Raw genomic sequence first — 21,280 nt, forward strand, 5'->3', positions numbered from 1 at the left:
TGATCAGCCTGTGGCACTGCTGAGGTGTTATTGAAGCTCAGGTTGCTTTGATAGCAACCTTCAGCTCATCTGTATTTTTGGGTCGGGTGTTTCTCATCTTCCTCTTGACGATACCCCAGAGATTCTCTATGGGGTTCAGGTCAGGCGAGTTGGCTGGCCAATCATGCATAATAAATCTCATGGTCAGCAAACCATTTGGTGGTAGTAGTAGTAGGCATATCAGGTGAAAATTCAAATTCCTTAAAACTGGTCTCTGTGAATTTACAACTGAATCCAGAACAATATACTTTTTACAGAATTAAAGCGTGTTTATCTGTTCTTGAGATATTACCAATCAAAGATTGAAAAAAAAAAACCAGCTTAATTTTTAGAAAGCTGCCATAATATTATGTATTGGGTCCAAAATGAGCCTAATTAATGAATGAGAAATTTTTTTTCTTAATAACTAAGATATTTACATGGAAAGTAAATGGTTGTAGATGGTTGTATACTGGATACAAAGTAAAAAAAAAAAAGTAAAAACTAATTATGCAAATTATTTAATTAGCATTAATTATGCCAATTAGGTAAAACCATTAAATCGGTATGCTCTCTTTTTCAAAGTTTCACCAAATGGCTTTATTTGTGCAATATAAAGCTGATTTTAACTCTCATTTATACATCACAAAGGAGGAGAAGTCAATGCTAATTATAAAAGTATGCATAAATAAGCATTGAATGTCATTCACATCTACCATTCTCTATCAAAATAAAAAAAAAAAAGTAATAAAAATATTTCTAAAATACCCTCCTTGTGCTCTGTTGGTCTTTATATTTCTAAGTAGGGCCTACTAGTGTTTATATGAAAGAATATAAACGATTAATATTCACAGCTTTCAAGGCCAAGCTTAAAAAAAAAAAAGCCATATCCAATAAACAATTCCAGTTAATTGAAAATTGATACTCGCATTTCTGACTTTTTTTAAAAACCTAATTCCGACCACTAAGATCTTAATATTTTATCAAAAACAACTGCAGTTATATTATAAAAAATTATTTATTTACAGGAATTAGTTTGATTTGAAAAAATAAGTAGGTAAAGCTATGAAAACTCGCGTCAAAGTTTCTCGTGAATCATAACGTCAAAACTAGCAGATGGAAAATTTTGCTGAATACGACATCAGAAACAAAACAGTGAGAGCTAGAGAACATCCCTATAAAAGTTCTGATGGTTATGAGTAATCCAGTCAGAAAACCGATCAGAAGAGAGAGAGAGAGAGAGAGAGAGAGAGAGAGAGAGAGAGAGAGAGCCTGACCACTTTCCCGGGACTCAAAAAAGCACCGGCCATTTCCCGATGTCAGGTGAGCACAGTTTTTACTCCGCTGTACCAACTTCAACCTGCCGCTACTCCCAAAGTACTGAACAGATCTTAAACAAGATAAATTTCCTTGGAATACAGAGAAGCTTTTTAAAAATGATAGTATTCATAATAGAAAATATTCAAGGAGTTAAGCAGTGACGGGTTTGGAACCTCAGATGAGCGTCTGCATGCACAATTTTCACACCACGGCCAGCGAGTGTCTGATATGCCTAATAGTAGTTTCGTCACTGTGGGCAGGTGCCAAGTCCTGCTGGAAAAGGAAATAAGCATCTCCATAAAGCTTCTCAGCAGATGGAAGCATGAAATGCTCTAAAATCTCCTGGTAAACGGTGCTGTTGAGTTTGGACTTGATAACCACAGTGGACCAACACCAGCAGATGACATGGCACCCCAAATCATCACAGACCGTAGAAACCTCACACTGGACTTCAGACACCTTGGATTCTGTGCCTCTCCACTCTTCCTCCAGACTCTCGGACCTTGATTTCCAAATGAAATGCAAAAATTTACTTTCATCTGACGTGAGTACTTTGGACCATTGAGCAACAGTCCAGTTCTTTCTCTCCTTAGCCCAGGTAAGACACTTCTGACATTGTCTCTGGTTCAGGAGTGGCTTGATATTAGGAATGACAGTTGTAGCCCTTTTCCTGAAGATGCGTGTGTGCGTGGTGGCTCTTGATGCACCGACACCAGCCTCAATCCACTCCTTGTGAAGCTCTCCAAAGTTCTTGACAATCCTCTCAAGGCTGCAGTCATCACTGTTGCTTGTGCACCTTTTCAGCAATGACGTTCTGTGGCTTACCTTCTTTGTGGAGGGTGTCGATGATCGTCTTCTGGACAATGGTCAAGTCAGCAGTCTTCCCCATGATTGTGGGTGCATGTACTGAACTAGACCAAGAGATACACGGCATTTATATTATTTGAATAGTAATTTACTCAAACTCGAAGTGAAATATTCTAATAATTTGAGATACTGGATTTCTGATTTTCATAAGCAATAAATCCATAAGCATTAAAATTAAAACAAAAAAAATGCTTGAAAAATTTAACCATGTATAATGAATAGTATAAATGAAAGTTTACCTTTTTAAGTAAATTATGAAAAAGAATGTTTTCACAATATTCTAATTTTTTGAGATGCACCATTATGTTGGTTGGTGGGTGGCACGGTGGTGTAGTGGTTAGCACTGTCGCCTCACACAAGAAGGTCCTGGGTTCGAGCCCCGTGGCCGACGAGGGCCTTTCTGTGTGGAGTTTGCATGTTCTTCCCGTGTCCGCGTGGGTTTCCTCCGGGTGCTCCGGTTTCCCCCCCCCCACAGTCCAAAGACATGCAGGTTAGGCTAATTGCTGTCTCTAAACTGACCGTAGGTGTGAATGTGAGTGTGAATGGTTGTTTGTCTCTATGTGTCAGCCCTGTGATGATCTGGTGACTTGTCCAGGGTGTATCCCGCCCTCTCACCCATAGTCAACTGGGATGGGCTCCAGCTTGCCTGTGACCCTGCACAGGATAAGCAGCTACAGATAATGGATGGATAGTATGTTGGTTTGTCCCTTCGAAAGAGGGGAACCACATGGCAAAGTGCTGTAATTCCTGCATTGTTCACCTGATTTATATGTAAATTCCCTCAAATTAAAGCCAAAAGTCTGCACTTTGAGATCTTGTTCATTATTGACTTACTTTCAACTCCTATACACTATGGCACACAGCTGAAATAACCCTGACTTGATCAATGTCCAAATATTTATGGAACTGGCTGTACATCTATCTATCGATTGATAGATAGACCCTTGTTCTTGTTTAACTGCTATGGCATGCATAGATAGATAGATAGATAGATAGATATCCTTGTTCTTCTTGGTTAACTGCTATGGGATAGATAGATATCTACTAAAGGAAGGCTGGCTGTTCACCTCGGCAAATCGACACAGCTGGACACACATTCTCCATACTTTGCACATGGATTTGAGACACCCCCCCTTAAGCCTTTAATTACCCTTAACCTAGAGTGTTAGTTGTTTAAGCCCTTCAGCTAGTTAAAAAAAAAAAAAAAAAAAAGAAGTGCAGAGACGGGGCTTCATCTGTTATTGGGGATAAACTAAAGTCCAGTTCAGGTTCTCCTATTCACATACTTGAGCACCTCCTGTGTGTACACATAGCTGTATTTTTATTAATACATTTAATGCTAGGATTCACAACTTTTATATGACTTATAGCAATTGTTTTTGATCTGTACAAGTCAAAGTTTCGAGGTAGACATTTGGCACAAATAATTAAAAAGCATACCAGGGCCACAGATTACATTTACATTTTTTGGTTCATGATAGTGTTTCATGACACTTAAAGCAAGTCGTGTATAAATTGATTTTTTATTTTTTTTTAATTGTGAATTTAGTCCAGCAGTGAACGTCAGTGATTGGTTCTTTTCTTTTATTCAAGTTACTAAGTGGCGATACATCATACTGTAAATGTTCCACTACACGGAAATGTGAAAGTCTAGCGATCCTTGTTTGTTTAGCTATTACCTTCTTTTAGGAACAGGAAAGCAAGTAATTCTGTGCAAGTTCTGATTCACAGCAAACTACAGTTTAGGTACTGTAGTATCCCCAATTTTTCAGTTGCCACAAAATTCTACACGAAACCATGGGAACATGCACTTGACAGGTTTTTTCCATTATCTGTTAATATTTCAAAAGTCATATATTGTATTGAAGGCTTAACAAAAATCACCTAATTCTAGGTAGCAGCAATACACTATTCTTATTAAACAGGTTCGAACATAAAAGGCTCATTAAACACAAATAGTCACTTTTGCATTTGATAAGAGTGCTCTGAGAGCACGATATCCCCTGCTGGCAACTGTGCCATAACTCTGGTAAAATGCAACTGAATTGAACAAAATTGCAATATATGCATTACTGACATAGAACAAAAAATCCTGCCAAGTTTTGTGAAATCCCTCCAGAAATTGAGAGAGGAGTTGATTTCAGAATGACAGTACCCTTCCTGGGATGGATGGACAGACATCGCCACGACAATCCCCTTTCAGGCCTTTTAGCCAGCAGGGGACAAAAACTTTATGCCAAATTACATGAAATTCCTCCAGACATTGTGAGGGAAGTTGATTTCAGAAAGCAAGCACACCTTGATGAAATTGCCCAAGTACAAATTTGTTAATAATCAAGGGCATAACTCTGGTAAAATTTGCCCAAATTAAACAAAACTTCAATGTGTGTATAACTGTCATATAACAAAGCCTTTTGCCAAGTTTGGTGAAATTCCTCCACAAATAGTGAGAGGAGTTGATTTCAGAAGAATGTACACCCTCATGAAATTGCCAAAGTACAAGTTATTTAATCAAGGGTCAAAACACTGGTAAAATTCTCAAAATGAAGGTAATACATATATTGCGATTTAAATGTCGTATAACAAGGCCTTTTGCCAAGCTTTGAGAAATTCATCCAAAAATTGTGAGAGTTGATGTCAGAAGGAGAGCACACCTTCATGAAAGTACAAGGTTGTTAAATCAAGGGCCACAACTCTGGTAAAATGTGACCAAATTGAACAAAACAATATGCATACTACCGACATATAACAATGCCTTTTGTCAAGTTTTGTGAAATTACTCCAAAAATTGTGAGGGGAGTTAATTTCAGAAGGAAAAAAAACCACTCATGAAATTGTCAAGTTATAATTTTGTTAATCAAGGGCTGTAACCTCTGGTAAAAGGTGACCGACTTTAACAAAATGACAATATGCATATTACTGACATACAGTGGGGCAAAAAAGTATTTAGTCAGCCACTAATTGTGCAAGTTCTCCCACTTAAAAAGATGAGAGAGGCCTGTAATTTTCATCATAGGTACACTTCAACTATGAGAGACAGAATGGGGGGAAAGAATCCAGGAAATCACATTGTAGGATTTTTAATGAATTAATTGGTAAATTCCTCAGTAAAATAAGTATTTGGTCACCTACAAACAAGCAAGATTTCTGGCTCTCACAGACCTGTAACAACTTCTTTAAGAGGCTCCTCTGTCCTCCACTCGTTACCTGGATTAATGGCACCTGTTTGAACTCATCAGTATAAAAGACACCTGTCCACAACCTCAAACAGTCACACTCCAAACTCCACTATGGCCAAGACCAAAGAGCTGTCAAAGGACACCAGAAACAAAATTGTAGGCCTGCACCAGGCTGGGAAGACTGAATCTGCAATAGGTAAGCAGCTTGGTGTGAAGAAATCAACTGTGGGAGCAATTATTAGAAAATGGAAGACATACAAGACCGCTGATAATCTCCCTCGGTCTAGGGCTCCATGCAAGATCTCACCCTGTGGGGTCAAAATGATCACAAGAACGGTGAGAAAAAAATCCCAGAACCACACGGGGGGACCTAGTGAATGACCTGCAGAGAGCTGGGACCAAAGTAACAAAGGCTACCATCAGTAACACACTACGCCGCCAGGGACTCAAATCCTGCAGTGCCAGACGTGTCCCCCTGCTTAAGCCAGTACATGTCCAGGCTCGTCTGAAGTTTGCTAGAGAGCATTTGGATGATCCAGAAGAGGACTGGGAGAATGTCATATGGTCAGATGAAACCAAAATAGAACTTTTTGGTAAAAGCTCAACTTGTTGTGTTTGGAGGAGAAAGAATGCTGAGTTGCATCCAAAGAACACCATATCTACTGTGAAGCATGGGGGTGGAAACATCATGCTTTGGGGCTGTTTTTCTGCAAAGGGACCAGGACGACTGATCCGTGTAAAGGAAAGAATGAATGGGGCCATGTATCGTGAGATTTTGAGTGAAAACCTCCTTCCATCAACAAGGGCATTGAAAATGAAACGTGGCTGGGTCTTTCAGCATGACAATGATCCCAAACACACCTCCTGAGCAACAAAGGAGTGGCTTCGTAAGAAGCATTTCAAGGTCCTGGAGTGGCCTAGCCAGTCTCCAGATCTCAACCCCATAGAAAATCTTTGGAGGGAGTTGAAAGTCCGTGTTGCTCAGCGACAGCCCCAAAACATCACTGCTCTAGAGGAGATCTGCATGGAGGAATGGGCCAAAATACCAGCAACAGTGTGTGAAAACCTTGTGAAGACTTACAGAAAACGTTTGACCTCTGTCATTGCCAACAAAGGGTATATAACAAAGTATTGAGATGAACTTTTGTTATTGATCAAATACTTATTTTCCACCATAATTTGCAAATCAATTCTTTAAAAATCAGACAATGTGATTTTCTGGATTTTTCTCATTTTGTCCCTCATAGTTGAGGTATACCTATGATGAAAATTACAGGCCTCTCTCATCTTTTTAAGTGGGAGAACTTGCACAACTGGTGACTGACTAAATACTTTTTTGCCCCATTGTATATAAAATAGAATCCTGCCAAGTTTCGTGAAATTCCTTCAAAAATTGAGAGGCGCTGATTTCAGAAGGTGAGCATCCATCTAGGGATGGACAGACATCACCATGACATAATCCCCCTTTGGGCCTTTCAGCCAGCAGGGAATAAAAATTACATTGAAAATTCATGCAAAATGTACAATCGTGCCAAAGTGATTTACTCCCTCACATTAGCTCGCTAATATAACTCACATTGCTTCCTTGTGTGTGTGCGCGTGCATGTGTGTTTTTCATTTAAATGTATAGTTTATTTTTTATGAGACGCAAATTACTTTTCACCCCGCTTTTATCATAATTATTCATTTGTGAGCACAATACATAAAACAAAATGTAAACACATTCTTTCAACAGAAGCATAAATTTAAGCTTCTTAGTCAAACCTAAACAATAAAACTACTTAAAACCCACTTTACCTACCCCCCCACCTCCCGAAAGTTGTAAAAACTACTCGAATTGTTTTAATAAGGTCAGCAAACTACAGCATGACCACTTTTAACGCCTCTCCATGTCCAAAGTGTCCTATAGGTTTGATCACAGCGTGCTCCTTCACCGTGTGTTTAAGCCGACCTCTCCATGGTCAGAGCAGTCTTGGGGTACATCCTCCACTTCAGTCACTTCCATCACAAGGTCACGGATATCCTTGATGCAGTCTAAAGGTTTGGCTGCTTCAGTACTGGGATCTGTAGCATTGTTGGCAACATCCGCAATCATTTCACCCTTTACTACATCCTCAGGTTTAGGGATGGCTGTTGTAGTTTCCATTGTTTGGTCATCTTCCACAACGTTGTCTCCCTCCTCCTCTGTGGTCCAAGATGAATCATCAGAAAAATCTTCTGTCATGTTGCTCACGCCGACCTCATCAATTGGAGCGCCAAGGGAAGCAAGATCATTTGCCAGGACTTTGTCTCCAGTGGCATTGCTAGTTTGCACCTCTACAACAAGGGGTTGTACACTTGAAGAGCTTTGCACACCTGGAGCAGTTTCTTTGGTTGAACCGATCCTAATGTTGGCTGCACTCTCCATTTCAGTCTCTGTCGAGACAGGTTGGAGACTTGAAGTTTCACTCTGTGATACTTGGCCCATGGCCCCTGTCTCCCCCTCTGGAGGACTAGCCTGGACCGGTGTCTCATTGGCTTCTTGTTCGACTGGCTTTGGAACTGGTTCAGCCAATGTTTGGCCTGCTGGTTCAAGGGCAAGTTCTGTATATGATGAGCTAGATGGATCCACTAATGTTTCTGTGTTGGTAGCAACTACATCAGGAGGCTCTGGGTGTATTTTCTCCTCCAATCTCTGAGCAGCAACAAGCATCGCCTCGACAACTGCTGTGGGTGCTGTAGGTGTCTCAGGTGTACTAGATCTGGCTTGTGTCTCTGTTGCAGCATTAACAGGCACCTCATTATCCTCCACTTTGTGCTCTTCATTAGCTTTAACATATGGCTTTGGAACTGGTTCAGCTAATGTGTGGGCTGCTGGTTCGAGGGCAAGTTCTGTATACGATGAGCTAGATGGATCCACTAATGTTTCTGTGTCGGTAGCAACTACATCAGGAGGCTCTGGGTGCATTTTCTCCTCCAATCTCTGAGCAGCAACAAGCATCGCCTCGACAACTGCTGTGGACGCTGTAGGTGTCTCAGGTGTACTAGATCTGGTTTGCGTCTCTGTTGCAGCATTAACAGGCACCTCATTATCCTCTTCATTAGCTTTAACAGATGGCTTTGGAACTGGTTCAGCCAATGTGTGGGCTGCTGGTTCGAGGGCAAGTTCTGTACATGATGAGCTAGATGGATCCACTAATGTTTCTGCGTCAATAGCAACATCATGAGGCCCTGGGTGCATTTTCTCCTCCAATCTCTGAGCAGCAACAAGCATCGCCTCGACAACTGCTGTGGACGCTGTAGGTGTCTCAGGTGTACTAGATCTGGTGTGCGTCTCTGTTGCAGCATTAACAGGCACCTCTAGTACTTCATTATCCTCCACTTTGTGCTCTTCATTAGCTTTAGCAGATACATTAATAACCTCCGGTTGTGCATGTGCCTGAACTTCGACTTGCTGGGTCATAATTACCTCTGGCTCCATCGACTTCTCAGCCATGACTGTCTCTTCACCAGTAGGTACCTTAATAAGCTCTGGTTGCACATGTGCCTGAACCTCTTCCTGCTGGGCCATGATTACTTCTGGTTCCACCTTCTTCTCAGTCATGACTGGGTCTTCACCACCCTGGCTTTTCATTATACCATCACTCAGCAAAGGGGAGGATGGCAGAGCATTGCACGCTTTTGTCAGTGTACTGGTGTAGTCCGGAGTGCCAGGTGGAGTGACGTGCACACTGGAATCACTGAAACGGTACCTGGACTCCATGAATAAGTTGTACTTCTTCATACTTGCTGCTTCCTTCACCACTGTAAATAAACATGAACCAGTCAGTCAGAGAAAGAGTTAGACAAGATGCCCAAGTTGAATAAAATGACAGCCATTGTTTAACTTACCTTTGCTAATGTCCTCCTCTAGTATCTGTTGCAGTATTTCCTCACAGACGTTCTCCACGTTGATGAAATTTACATAATCATCAAATATGTACTGTTCCAAGTTTGGTATATCCTGAAAGGAATTTTCAGAAAAGGAAATACTGTGTCCAGATTTGTACTGATTAGTGCAAAGATGTTTTACTATAATATATTGTTGCTACTGTTCACGAGTCCAACCACACTGCACCATTAATCCAAACACCAACAAAATCAAAATGTTTGAGTATAACCCTCTCATTTTATCGCTGTACCTTTTTGAATGTAGGATCTAGAAAAGCTTTGACTCTGGGTAGAGTGATGTTGAGCAGAGCTTCTTGGAAAATCTTCTTTCTCTGTGTACTGCTGTCATAATCATATTGCTGGTGGATACACAGTTGTACACAATAACTGTTCACTGATGTAAGCCACATGATACGGTGCATTGAACTTGTATATGATAATCTTGCAGACAAGAGGTTATTGTTAGGCTTGATTGTGGGTAAAGCAGTACTGCATTTAGCTTCTGCATTCCACAAGACGGTGGAAATAAACACAAAGATAGTAATGTGTAAGTGGGTGAGTGTACACGTGTGCTCACCTTTAGCACCCTATGTTTGGCTTTTACCATGGCATCTAATAGGTTGGTATTATCTTGTGGAGTCTTGTTCAGAAGCAGTCCAAAGGTATATGCCACGCTGTCCACCAGCTGCACCATTCAGAACAAGTGATGTTTAAATCAACAGACATTAACATTTATTAAAAGAGCTGGAGCATTCACCATTGTAACAAATTGCTGAAATTATAAAACAAGGCTACAGGTAGTCGTGGTTAAGAATTAGGGCAATTTTTTTTTTAATGCTTTAAGCCTTTATGTACATATTCCTCAGTGGCGGCTGCTGGTTTTTAAAACAGGGGAAGCCCATTTTACGCATTCATCGTAAAACCTGTAGGCCGGATATCAAAGCATAGAAAGGTGCGCCCCATTAGCATAGTGAACTAGACAACCCTACCTAGTGGCAGAAAGTATTTTTGCTTGTACATTTCATGTTATAGTCTGGCTTGCCAGGCTAGTGCCTCATATCCTTAATCAAAAATATCAAACATCCAAAAATCACTGGCTATTCAACAAAGAGCCTTGAACATCATACCCTGATATGCAACACAGAGTCTTTAACACAACACCCAGCTGTGCAACACATCCTTGAACATCTTCTGCAACACAGTCTGGAAATTCATAACCAGGTAGGCTATGCAACACACAGAACCTTGAATATTATACCCAGGTATAACCTATAACACAGAGCCCACCATTCTCTTAACATTACTGAACAATATACACACTTCAGATTCATGAACATTATATGATGCACACTATTTATACACAAATTCTGCCCTCCACTCCTTTTCCAGAAAATGGTCTGTGACCCTGTCATACTAGCTGGTTGTGCTTTCCAGAGACTTCACCAATTTCTGTTAGCAGCTAGCACTGCAGATCCCAATGAGGCTCAAGCTAGCCTACAATCAGATTGAACTACAAATGAAATAAACGAGTGAATTCACGAATGATCAAACTGATAGAATGGATGAAAGTTAACGGAGCACAACGAGTAATATTTACATTTATTTACAGAGTAATGTACAGAGACATCAATGAGAAGAAACGTTTATATGAAAAGAAAGTCGGACAGCACTTTGGCACATGACTACACTTTCTCAACATCCGCTGGGAACTCACTGATCATACTTCCGTGTTCCTCGCCGACGCCGAAGTACAGAGCCCGCCCTCCTCATGTCTTTCAAACACTACCTCCAATAATCCTTCATCAGCCCAGCTTCTTGGCCCTCCCACTGTCTCGTTTAGTCCCAGAGAAGCCCGGCTTCCCTGGAAGTGACGATTTTGTCGATTTTAACCAATAACAACTAGCCGAAATTGGCTGTTCAGAGCCCTCTCATAGACTGCAACGGATACCCGGCTGCCAGCCATAGAGCCCATTGAAATAAGAAAGGTTACAGCCAGTGTTGCCAGATTGGACGGTTAAGTGCATTTTGGCGGGTTTTGAACATATTTTGGCTGGAAAACGTCAGCAGTATCTGGCAACGCTGGTTACAGTCTGGCAGCAAAGGTGATTCTCGTAGCGAACTGCAAGTTTGTCAGACATCACTCAAATAAGTTACAGGATAGTTATGAACGTAAATACAATCTTGGGCATATATTATGTTATGCAAGTTATTGTTTTAATGAGAATTCAATGTCGTAGATGCCGCAGTTTGGGGAGAGAATTTTAGGGGAAGCTCGGCTTCCCTTGTTGTCTCTGAGAAATCGCCCGATATTCCTTGTTCTTGTAATTGCAGAGCCGTCATGCAAATCTTCGAAAAAGGCTTTAGATAACTATTCTTTCAAAAGTTTAGTTCAGAGTAAGGGTTTATTGTAATTATACCTGTTGTATATCGATCTGTGTGCTGTGCTCCAGTCCTCTGCAGTTGGGGTAACTGAACTCTTGGATATGACCCCTCAGGCCACTCACTTTCTCATAACAGCTCTCCAAGTTTGGTTTACTCACCTCCACCAAAGACTAAGACAAGAAAGTATATTAAAGTCAATTCTATTCATCACAGACTGGATGCAAAAATACCTGCACCCCCAGTATACTTTAGATATATTCAAATAAAGATCATATATAAAATCATTGATTTTTGCCTTAGTGCAGTTGCATTACAGGCATCCATGTGTTCCTATGCTTTAAAGACCACCTCACCTGTTGCAGCGCCTCTCTGGTCATGCCCTCCTGATAATTCTGGCACAGGTGCTCCATCATGCCCTCACTGACCTGCCGTGCTTCTTCAAAGCCCAGGCTGATGGGGCCCATCATCTCCTCCAGCACAGCAGGCAGACGAGGCTCGATGTTCTGCTTGCAGTACTTGGTAGCCAGCTCGGCTACTGCGGCTGTAAAAGAGTAAGAGTAAATAAAACTCTTACTTTTCTGTGTGGAGTTTGCATGTTCTCCCCATGTCTGTGTGGGTTTCCTCCAGGTGCCCTGGTTTCCCCCACAATTCAAAGACATGCAGTTAGGTTAACATGGGGCAGCCATGGCCTGAGGTTGGGCTGAAGTACACCTAACCCCCAACTGCTCCCCACGCGCCATAGCATAGCTGCCCACCACTCTGGGTATGTGTAATGTGCCCATTGCTCACCTGTGTGTGTGCGCGCGCATATGTGTGTTCACTGCTTCAGATGGGTTAAATTTCACTGTGTGCTTAAGTCTGTGCTTGAGTGTACATGTGACAAAGGCTTCTTGGCAAATAAACAAGTTCATTTGCGATTTGAGGTACATCTCAATTAAGACAACCTTTTCAATCCTGGTATGGACCATCATAGTCTTTCTGATGACATGCTGCAGGAGCTGAAAGTTAATCAGGCTTTGATGGCTGCTGAAGAGGAATAGGAGGTTGTGTGTGTCAATATCCTCTACACAGGGAAGCTTTGAGGTGAACTCTAACAAACATGCCATATAGACACCAGGCAACCCATGTTACCAAGCAGGGAAACCAAATGCGTGTGCAAGTGCTTGAAAAACTGCCTACAGAGAATACTGCTGATTCTCTAGATGTGGCCCAGCAGAACCTGTGCTTGTTGGCCCGGAGCAAAAACTCATGACAGTTTGTCATCTGAAACACCTGACAAAATCATAGCTCTGAAAGGCGTTCCTGTGTAAGGGATATAGTATGCGATGAAGCCCAGATACGTACAAGTTTTTATCACTGTGAATATTGTCTCCTGCTGCTCTTTCCCATCTATAATCATCATGTAAAGAAGAGGAACGTGGTTCAATAAAAAGTTCAGGTCTCGCTTCCAATGACCTCTATGAAGAACGGTTTTGAGGTGCTGTTCAGTGTGCTCTGCAGGCATTAATTTAATAATATATCTCTCTCTCACACACACACGAGGGTGCCCTATCCCATAATTCTATCCTACATGCTGTATCTTGTTCCTCTCCTTTTCTGTAAATGTATAACCATATGTTTAGTAAAATACACCGTGTGCAAAAGTTACAACTCTGGCACATTCAACACAGCCACTTCAAACGCATAATGTATTACAGTTGTTCAATGCCCACTACTTGTGGATATACCGAGTGTATTGTTTGGCAGGGTCAATTACAGTTCCATGTGGCATTTTGTGAGCGTGGACATGTGGGCTCCCCAAATAGCGCACATACGAACACTATGCATAATAATATAATATCAGTTAGGTCCATATATATTTTACGGAGCCGTAGAGGGGACATGGTGAATAAAAAAAATAAAGCGTGGGAACGGTGAATAAAAAAAATAAAGCGTGGGAACGACTTATAAGGCGTGTGCACGAGATATTAATGCGCGCGCACGAGTTATAACCCGTGCGCACGCTTTGCGTTAAGGCGTGCGCTCGGGTAGTTAAAAGTGAGGGGACGAGTTATAAATCGTTCCCTCGCTTTCATTAAGGCGTGCGCTCGAGTTATAAAGGCGTGCGCACGGGTTATTAAAAAGTGAGGGAACGTCTTAAAACGCGTTCCCTCGGTTTATATCCAAGGCGTAGGAATGATATCCCATGTCGTTCCCTCGACTTATTAAAATATTCCCACAATATCCTTGTTTTCGTTTATCTCGTTGCCTACACACAGGCTGTAGGTCACCATGGTAGCTCCGGAAATACTAGACGCTATTTCTCGTCTCGTCTCGTCTTCTTCCGCTTATCCAGGACCGGGTCGCGGAGGCAGCAGTCTAAGCATGGAAGCCCAAACTTCCCTTTCCCCAGACACCTTGGCCAGCTCCTCGGGAAGAACACCGAGGCGTTCCCAGGCCAGCCGAGAGACATAGTCCCTCCAGCGTGTCCTGGGTCTTCCCCGGGGCCTCCTCCCAGGGGGACATGCCTGGAACACCTCCCCAGGGAGGCGTCCAGGAGGCATCCGAAAAAGATGCCCGAGCCACCTCAGCTGGTTCCTCTCGATGTGACGCTATTTCATTATATTTTAATATTGGACTCAGATACACAGAAATCCTCGATGCACTTGCATCCCAACATGGCTTTATTATAAGTCTGAAACACCTCAAGAGAGTTTAGGTCAGAAAAACTACGACGGCGAAGCCCATTCTCTCTCAGAACTCTCTTGAAGAGTTTCTGTGTGGAGTTTGCATGTTCTCCCCGTGTCCGCGTGGGTTTCCTCCGGGTGCTCCGGTTTCCCCCACAGTCCAAAGACATGCAGGTTAGGTTAACTGGTGACTCTAAATTGACCGTAGGTGTGAGTGTTTTACGTGTCTTGAAGAGAGTTCTGAGAGAGAATGGGCTTCGCCGTCGTAGTTTTTCTGACCTAAACTCTCTTGAGGTGTCTCAGACTTATAATAAAGCCATGTTGGGATGCAAGTGCATCGAGGATTTCTGTGTATCCGAGTCCAATATTAAAATATAATGAAATGGCGTCTAGTATTTCCGGAGCTACCATGGTGAGCTACAGCCTGTGTGTAGGCAACGAGATAAACGAAAACAAGGATATTGTGGGAATATTTTAATAAGTCGAGGGAACGACATAGGATATCATTCCCACGCCTTGGATATAAACCGAGGGAACGCGTTTTAAGACGTTCCCTCACTTTTTAATAACCCGTGCGCACGCCTTTAACTCAAGCGCACGCCTTAATGAAAGCAAGGGAACGATTTGTAACTCGTCCCCTCACTTTTAACTACCCGAGCGCACGCCTTAACGCAAAGCGTGCGCACGGGTTATAACTCATTAATAAGCGCATTAATATCTCGTGCACACGCCTTATAAGTCGTTCCCACGCTTTGTTATTTTTTTATTCACCATGTCCCCTCTACGGCTCCGTAATATTTGGACACTGACACAAATTTTGTTTTTTTACCTGTTTACTGAAACATATTCAGGTTATAGTTATATAATGAACATAAAGTCCAGACTTTCAGCTTTCATTTGAGGGTATCCACATTAAAATTGGATGAAGGGTTTAGGAGTTTCAGCTCCTTAACATGTGCCACCCTGTTTTTAAAGGGACCAAAAGTAATTGGACAATTGACTCAAAGGCTATTTCATGGGCAGGTGTGGGAAATTCCTTCGTTATGTCACTCAATTAAGCAGATAAAAGGCCTGGAGTTTATTTGAGGTGTGGTGCTTGCATTTGGAAGATTTTGCTGTGAAGAAAACATGCGGTCAAAGGAGCTCTCCATGCAGGTGAAACAAGCCATCCTTAAGCTGCGAAAACAGAAAAACCCATCTGAGAAATTGCTACAATATTCGGAGTGGCAAAATCTACAGTTTGGTACATCCTGAGAAAGAAAAAGAAAAAGAAAGAAAGAAAGAAAGCACTGGTGAACTCATCAATGCAAAAAGACCTGGACACCCACAAAAGACAACAGTGGTGGATGATCGCAGAATAATTTCCATGGTGAAGAGAAACCCCTTCACAACAGCCAACCAAGTGAACAACACTCTCCAGGAGGTAAGCGTATCAATATCCAAATCTACCATAAAGAGAAGACTGCATGAAAGTAAATACAGAGGGTTCACTGCACGGTGCAAGCCACTCATAAGCCTCAAGAATAAAAAGGCTAGATTGGACTTTGCTAAAAAACATCTAAAAAAGCCAGCACAGTTCTGGAAGAACATTTTTTTGGACAGATGAAACCAAGATCAACCTCTACCAGAATGATGGGGGGGAAAAAAAAAAAAAAAGTATGGCGGAGGCGTGGTACAGCTCATGATCCAAAGCATACCACATCATCTGTAAAACACGGCGGAGGCAGTGTGATGGCTTGGGCATGCATGGCTGCCAGTGGCACTGGGTCACTAGTGTTTATTGATGATGCGACACAGGACAGAAGCAGCCGGATGAATTCTGAGGTATTCAGAGACATACTGTGTGCTCAAATCCAGCCAAACTGATTGGTTGGCGTTTCATAATACAAATGGACAATGACCCAAAACAAAGCCAAAGCAACCCAGGAGTTTATAAAAGCAAAGAAGTAGAATATTCTTGAATGGCCAAGTCAGTCACCTGATCTCAACCCAATTGAGCATGCATTTCACTTGTTAAAGACTAAACTTCAGACAGAAAGGCCCACAAACAGACAGCAACTGAAAACCGCTGCAGTAAAGGCCTGGCAGAGCATTAAAAAGGAGGAAACACAGCGTCTGGTGATGTCCATGAGTTCAAGACTTCAGGCAGTCATCGCCAACAAAGGGTTTTCAACCAAGTATTAGAAATGAACATTTTATTTACAATTATTTAATTTGTCCAATTACTTTTGAGCCCCTGAAATGAAGGGATTGTGTTTAAAAAAATGCTTTGAGTTCCTCACATTTTTATGCAATCATTTTGTTCAACCCACTGAATTAAAGCTGAAAGTCTGAACTTCAACTGCATCTGAATTGTTTTGTTCAAAATTCATTGTGGTAATGTACAGAACCAAAATTAGAAAAAATGTTGTCTCTGTCCAAATATTTATGGACCAAACTGTACATCATGGAGTGGTACCTCTGAGCTTGCTCTCCAGAAAGGTTCGGGAGCTCATGATCTGATCCATATTTGACCGCATGACTGCACTCTGCTGCTCGGTTGTCTCTCTGCACTCGCTGTTCAGAGCAGCCATGCCCTTCATCAGAGTCTCCTGCACCAGGTTATATGCTGCCTCAATTGTCTATGGGTCAGAGAAGAGGTGATGATTCACTACAAGCATGCACTACATCTGTGGTATGTGCCACTGGACTGAAGATAAACCAGAGGGACATTTCAGTCTGAGCCATAACTTGAATGCGATGCCCCAACCCTGTTTCTGAAGAATTCATTTAGATCAAGTGAAGTCAGTTTTTATTGGCATTCCAGCAACTTGTACATACAGTGAGACAGTCAGTCATGCATCCAGAACCTTGGAGTTGAGGTTCCCATTTTATCAAGTTTTTCAGGTGAGCTTTGTAGATATACTGTACAACTGCTGACTGGAGTGCATTTGTCGTCTTGCACAACACGTGAGCTCTCTCTGTGCTGTCCGTCATAGAAAAGGACTACCATAACGCTGCTGACCAGATACATTAGTATGTGCGTCTCAGTACAGCAGTGACGCTGACATGATAGCGATCCGTAGCAAACACTCTACTAACTTACTGGCCACCATCTTTTTGGCATGCTTCCAAGACTACTGGACGGCTCCTTTTGGTTTGGGGTCATTTCCCAATTCAGCAGTGACATTCCCCCCAAATCCATTTAACATCACTGCACTGCAATAAAACATTAGCATCAATGCCACACTTCACTAATACTACTATAAATTACTATAATAGTGTGCTGAGAAAGTCAACCACTTAATGTGGTCAGCTATATACCTATACATTCCTGATAAGTCATGATTTAGATGTTGTAACTTGCAGCACTCGCCACAATTATTGGCACCCCTTAGAAAGATAAAAGGATTGGGTGTGTATTTTTTTTTTGGGGGGGGGGGGGGGGGGGGGGGGAGGAAGAGAATCCACCTTTTGGTAAAAGTTCCTTCATCTCACACTGAAAAAAAAAAAGAAAAATCCTCGGGGGCGTCGTGGCTCAGGTGGATAAGGCGCCACACCATAAATCCGGGGACCCGGGTTCGATTCCGACCCGAGGTCATTTCCCAATCCCTCCCCGTCCGTCTCTCCTGCTCATTTCCTGTCTCTACACTGTCCTATCCAATAAAGGTGAAAAAAAGCCCAAAAAATATCTTTAAAAAAAAGAAAAATCCAACCTTTAATTGAAAATTTTATTTCAGAGAATAACAAATCCCTCATCAAGAAAATTTTCAACAAAAAACACATGTGCCACTATTATTGGCTCCCCTGGAATTTACACTGAACAATGTAAGTGAAGTATTTAAATTGTTCATCAAGTTGACTGGAGTGTGTATGAACTTTCAAGCTGTAATCCATGACTTCCTGATTAACTGGGGTACAAGTACGAGATGACACTGAGCCAAATTCCCTTGGTCATCCATCAACATGGGAAAGATACGAGAACACACAAATCAAATGAGGGAGAAGGAGGGGTGCCAATAATTGTGGAGAGCATGGTGTTAAGCCACAAACATGGCAAATGAACACTAGGAGTAATGTATGTACACAGGACGATGTAAAGCATATGTAGGACAAGTGTGTAAAAAGGACTTTTTTTTTTTTACAAAATTGGAGTGGCAGAGATCAATTTGAAGGTGGGTTTATGTCCGCTGCCACCAACACCATCTTGAAGCGTGTGTGAAGAAAAAGGAAAGTGAACCACATCATTGGTAAACGCGTTTGTCCCAGTTTGCAGCACGTCTTAAAGCCTTGTCTGATTTGGGGTGTGACCAGCCCAAAATCTACAGTACCAATTTAAAAATATGTCTTGAATCCAACATATCAGCTACTGAAAAATAAATGTCTTCGGGTACATCTGAATATTAGAGGCAGGTTTGTTGGAACTATGCAGGACTGGTACTAAATTCTGTATGGTTTTAGATGTCCAAGAGTAGAGTTGGGCATCTCTTATAGCACATCCTCAAGCAAAGCTGTTTTTCATAAAGCAGAGAAGGGTTGGAAGGGAAGGAAGGAAAGAAAGAGCATCAGGGACGCAGTAGCTCACACGGCTGTACCATGAAAAACCAGACTTGTTTATAATTGGCCAAGTTGCTCTTCATGAGAAGAATTAGAACAATCTGATCTTCCAAACAAAATCTGAATCAAAATCCATTGAAAAATGAGGGAGGAGCAGCGATTTTTCTGAAAAAAAAAAAGTTTGGTTAAATCAGCCTAATTAGTGACTTGTTAATGAGAAAAATCACAATCAGGGAATAGCTTTTATGCAGATTGTTTTGTTTGGAAGATCTAATCAATCAGAATCAAAATCCATTGAAAACTCAGGGAGGAGTAGTGATTTTTGGGAATTGTAGACAGACGGACGGACGCCGTGTGAGCCAAGTAATAAAGTTGCTACTCACAGCAAACCACATCTTTTTCTTTTCCATCTTCTTGGCCTTCAGACGAGGAAGCAAGTCTTTCTCTAGACATGGCAACAACTCCTCCATGGTTAGATTAGCCAGCACCTATTAGTACAGAGGAGTACGTTCAGGGATTCAGAGTAATACATGACGACATGTACACAGCACGCAGATAAGTTTTTGCTCATCCAAAATTACTGGAATGAATCCTGAATTTAAATCTTGGTGTTTACAGGGACATGATCTCTGCCACATGGATATATTCACTAGCTCGATACTTTGTTTTCTAAAGGGTCAACCTGAGCTGACATTTTCAGTTTCACCAAGTCACCCAAGAGCTGACTTATTCCTCTTAGTACGATGTGTCAGTATTAGACGTTGACTGCTGTAAAGCAGTGAAACAGGCAGCTGAAAACAATGCAGCGACACTCCCCGTTTGCATTCTCTTCCAACATAAGTTGCATTCCACAAAAATAAAGCATAAAGCAAAAGATAATCAAAATATTGTTGATTGTGGTGTGTACTCATATATACCGGTTTGGTGATCTATGCTTGTTGCGCATGTGTCCGGGTGTGCATGTGTAATAAAACAATAGGGCAAAATTAGTCATAGCATGAAAGGGTGTTTCTTAAATCATAGTATATAGCGCTAACAAAAAGCTAGTTGTACTGCCTTGTTACATAGACTGTTACACACCAATGGGCGCTGTGCTACAGCATCGAGAAATGACTCCTACCTGTACATCATTGCCCATCATATCCCACGGTTCATAGTAGCCCTTATCCTGCCTGTAGAGTTGAACAGCCTTGATGAAGGCCTGCACCTCATATGTAGTCTTCTTTAAGAAGTCTGGAAGGAGGATAAATGACAGACATAAATACATTGGAAAGTAATCTTTCTAACGCAAGACTTGCTGGGATGTGGTTCTGCCTCTCCAGCATGTGCAATACATAAGATGCAGTAGTGTTACCTTGATTCTGGTGGCGAATGCAGTCAGATAACACCGAGATAAACTTGGCTTGTTTGGCCTCCTGGGGGAAGCAGAAGTAGTTGTCTCTCTGGTATGGCAGATGGAGGTACACAGGAAACTGGCCTGGCATACCCACCAGTGGGGGAGCAACATCCTCTTTCACATCTTTAACACAAAAAACACATACTCAGACCACAGTCAGAATCAGTCTGGTTTAAAATATAGTCTACAATTCTCTTACCGCATGTCAAACATGACCAAATATACACCATTTATAGTGAAACAGGTTCTACTCAAATTCCTGAATAGGAACTCCGAACTTGTGGGAAACGGTGCATTCCCCTTAACTGAGGCCAAGTTTACATTAGACCGTATCTGTCTCGTTTTCTTCGCGGATGCACTGTCCGTTTACATTAAAACGCCTGGAAACGGGAATCCGCCAGGGTCCACGTATTCAATCCAGATCGTGTCAGCTCCGGTGCTGTGTAAACGTTGAGAATACGCGGATACGCTGTGCTGAGCTCTAGTTGGCGTCGTCATTGGACAACGTCACTGTGACATCCACCTTCCTGATTCGCTGGCGTTGGTCATGTGACGCGACTGCTGAAAAACGGCGCGGACTTCCGCCTTGTATCACCTTTCATTAAAGAGTATAAAAGTATGAAAATACTGCAAATACTGATGCAAATACTGCCCATTGTGTAGTTATGATTGTCTTTAGGCTTGCCATCCTTCCACTTGCAAGTGGTAAGTGATATGCGCTGGGATCTCACACACAGCGGCTCAGTCCTGAATCACTGCTTGTGCACTTCACTCACGTGCTCTGTGAGCTGCGCAGGGCCGGAGTGCGCACCCTCCAGAGGGCACTCGCTGTTCAGGGCGGAGTGATTTGGAGCGCAGGATGCCTGCGGAGCCGAGCGTATCCGTGTATTGGCGTTGCTGTGTGCATGTGAATCGTGTATTGGTGTTGCTGTGTGCACACTAATCGTTTTAAAAACATTAATCTGATGATCCGCTGATACGGTCTAATGTAAACCCCACCTGAAACA

At 42.1% G+C, this 21,280-nt stretch overlaps 1 protein-coding gene across 2 annotated transcripts in view; it reads right to left on the reverse strand.

Moving 5' to 3' along the window:
• Window positions 1-7,036: 7,036 nt before the first annotated feature.
• Window positions 7,037-21,280, reverse strand: part of niban1a (niban apoptosis regulator 1a) — a 33,685-nt gene continuing 19,441 nt past the window's right edge. For both annotated transcript variants that reach the window (XM_060917435.1, XM_060917434.1), the window contains exons 5-14: window positions 20,232-20,396; window positions 19,998-20,110; window positions 19,261-19,365; window positions 16,800-16,962; window positions 12,029-12,216; window positions 11,711-11,845; window positions 9,871-9,978; window positions 9,545-9,652; window positions 9,255-9,366; window positions 7,037-9,167 (exon numbers count right to left, since the gene is read on the reverse strand). In XM_060917435.1, coding sequence (XP_060773418.1) covers window positions 7,315-9,167; window positions 9,255-9,366; window positions 9,545-9,652; window positions 9,871-9,978; window positions 11,711-11,845; window positions 12,029-12,216; window positions 16,800-16,962; window positions 19,261-19,365; window positions 19,998-20,110; window positions 20,232-20,396 — 3,050 coding nt within the window. In that variant the 3' untranslated portion in view covers window positions 7,037-7,314. The remainder of the gene's footprint in view (window positions 9,168-9,254; window positions 9,367-9,544; window positions 9,653-9,870; window positions 9,979-11,710; window positions 11,846-12,028; window positions 12,217-16,799; window positions 16,963-19,260; window positions 19,366-19,997; window positions 20,111-20,231; window positions 20,397-21,280) is intronic.

This window comes from Neoarius graeffei, chromosome 3, assembly GCF_027579695.1.
Source record: "Neoarius graeffei isolate fNeoGra1 chromosome 3, fNeoGra1.pri, whole genome shotgun sequence".
NCBI lineage: Eukaryota > Metazoa > Chordata > Actinopteri > Siluriformes > Ariidae > Neoarius > Neoarius graeffei.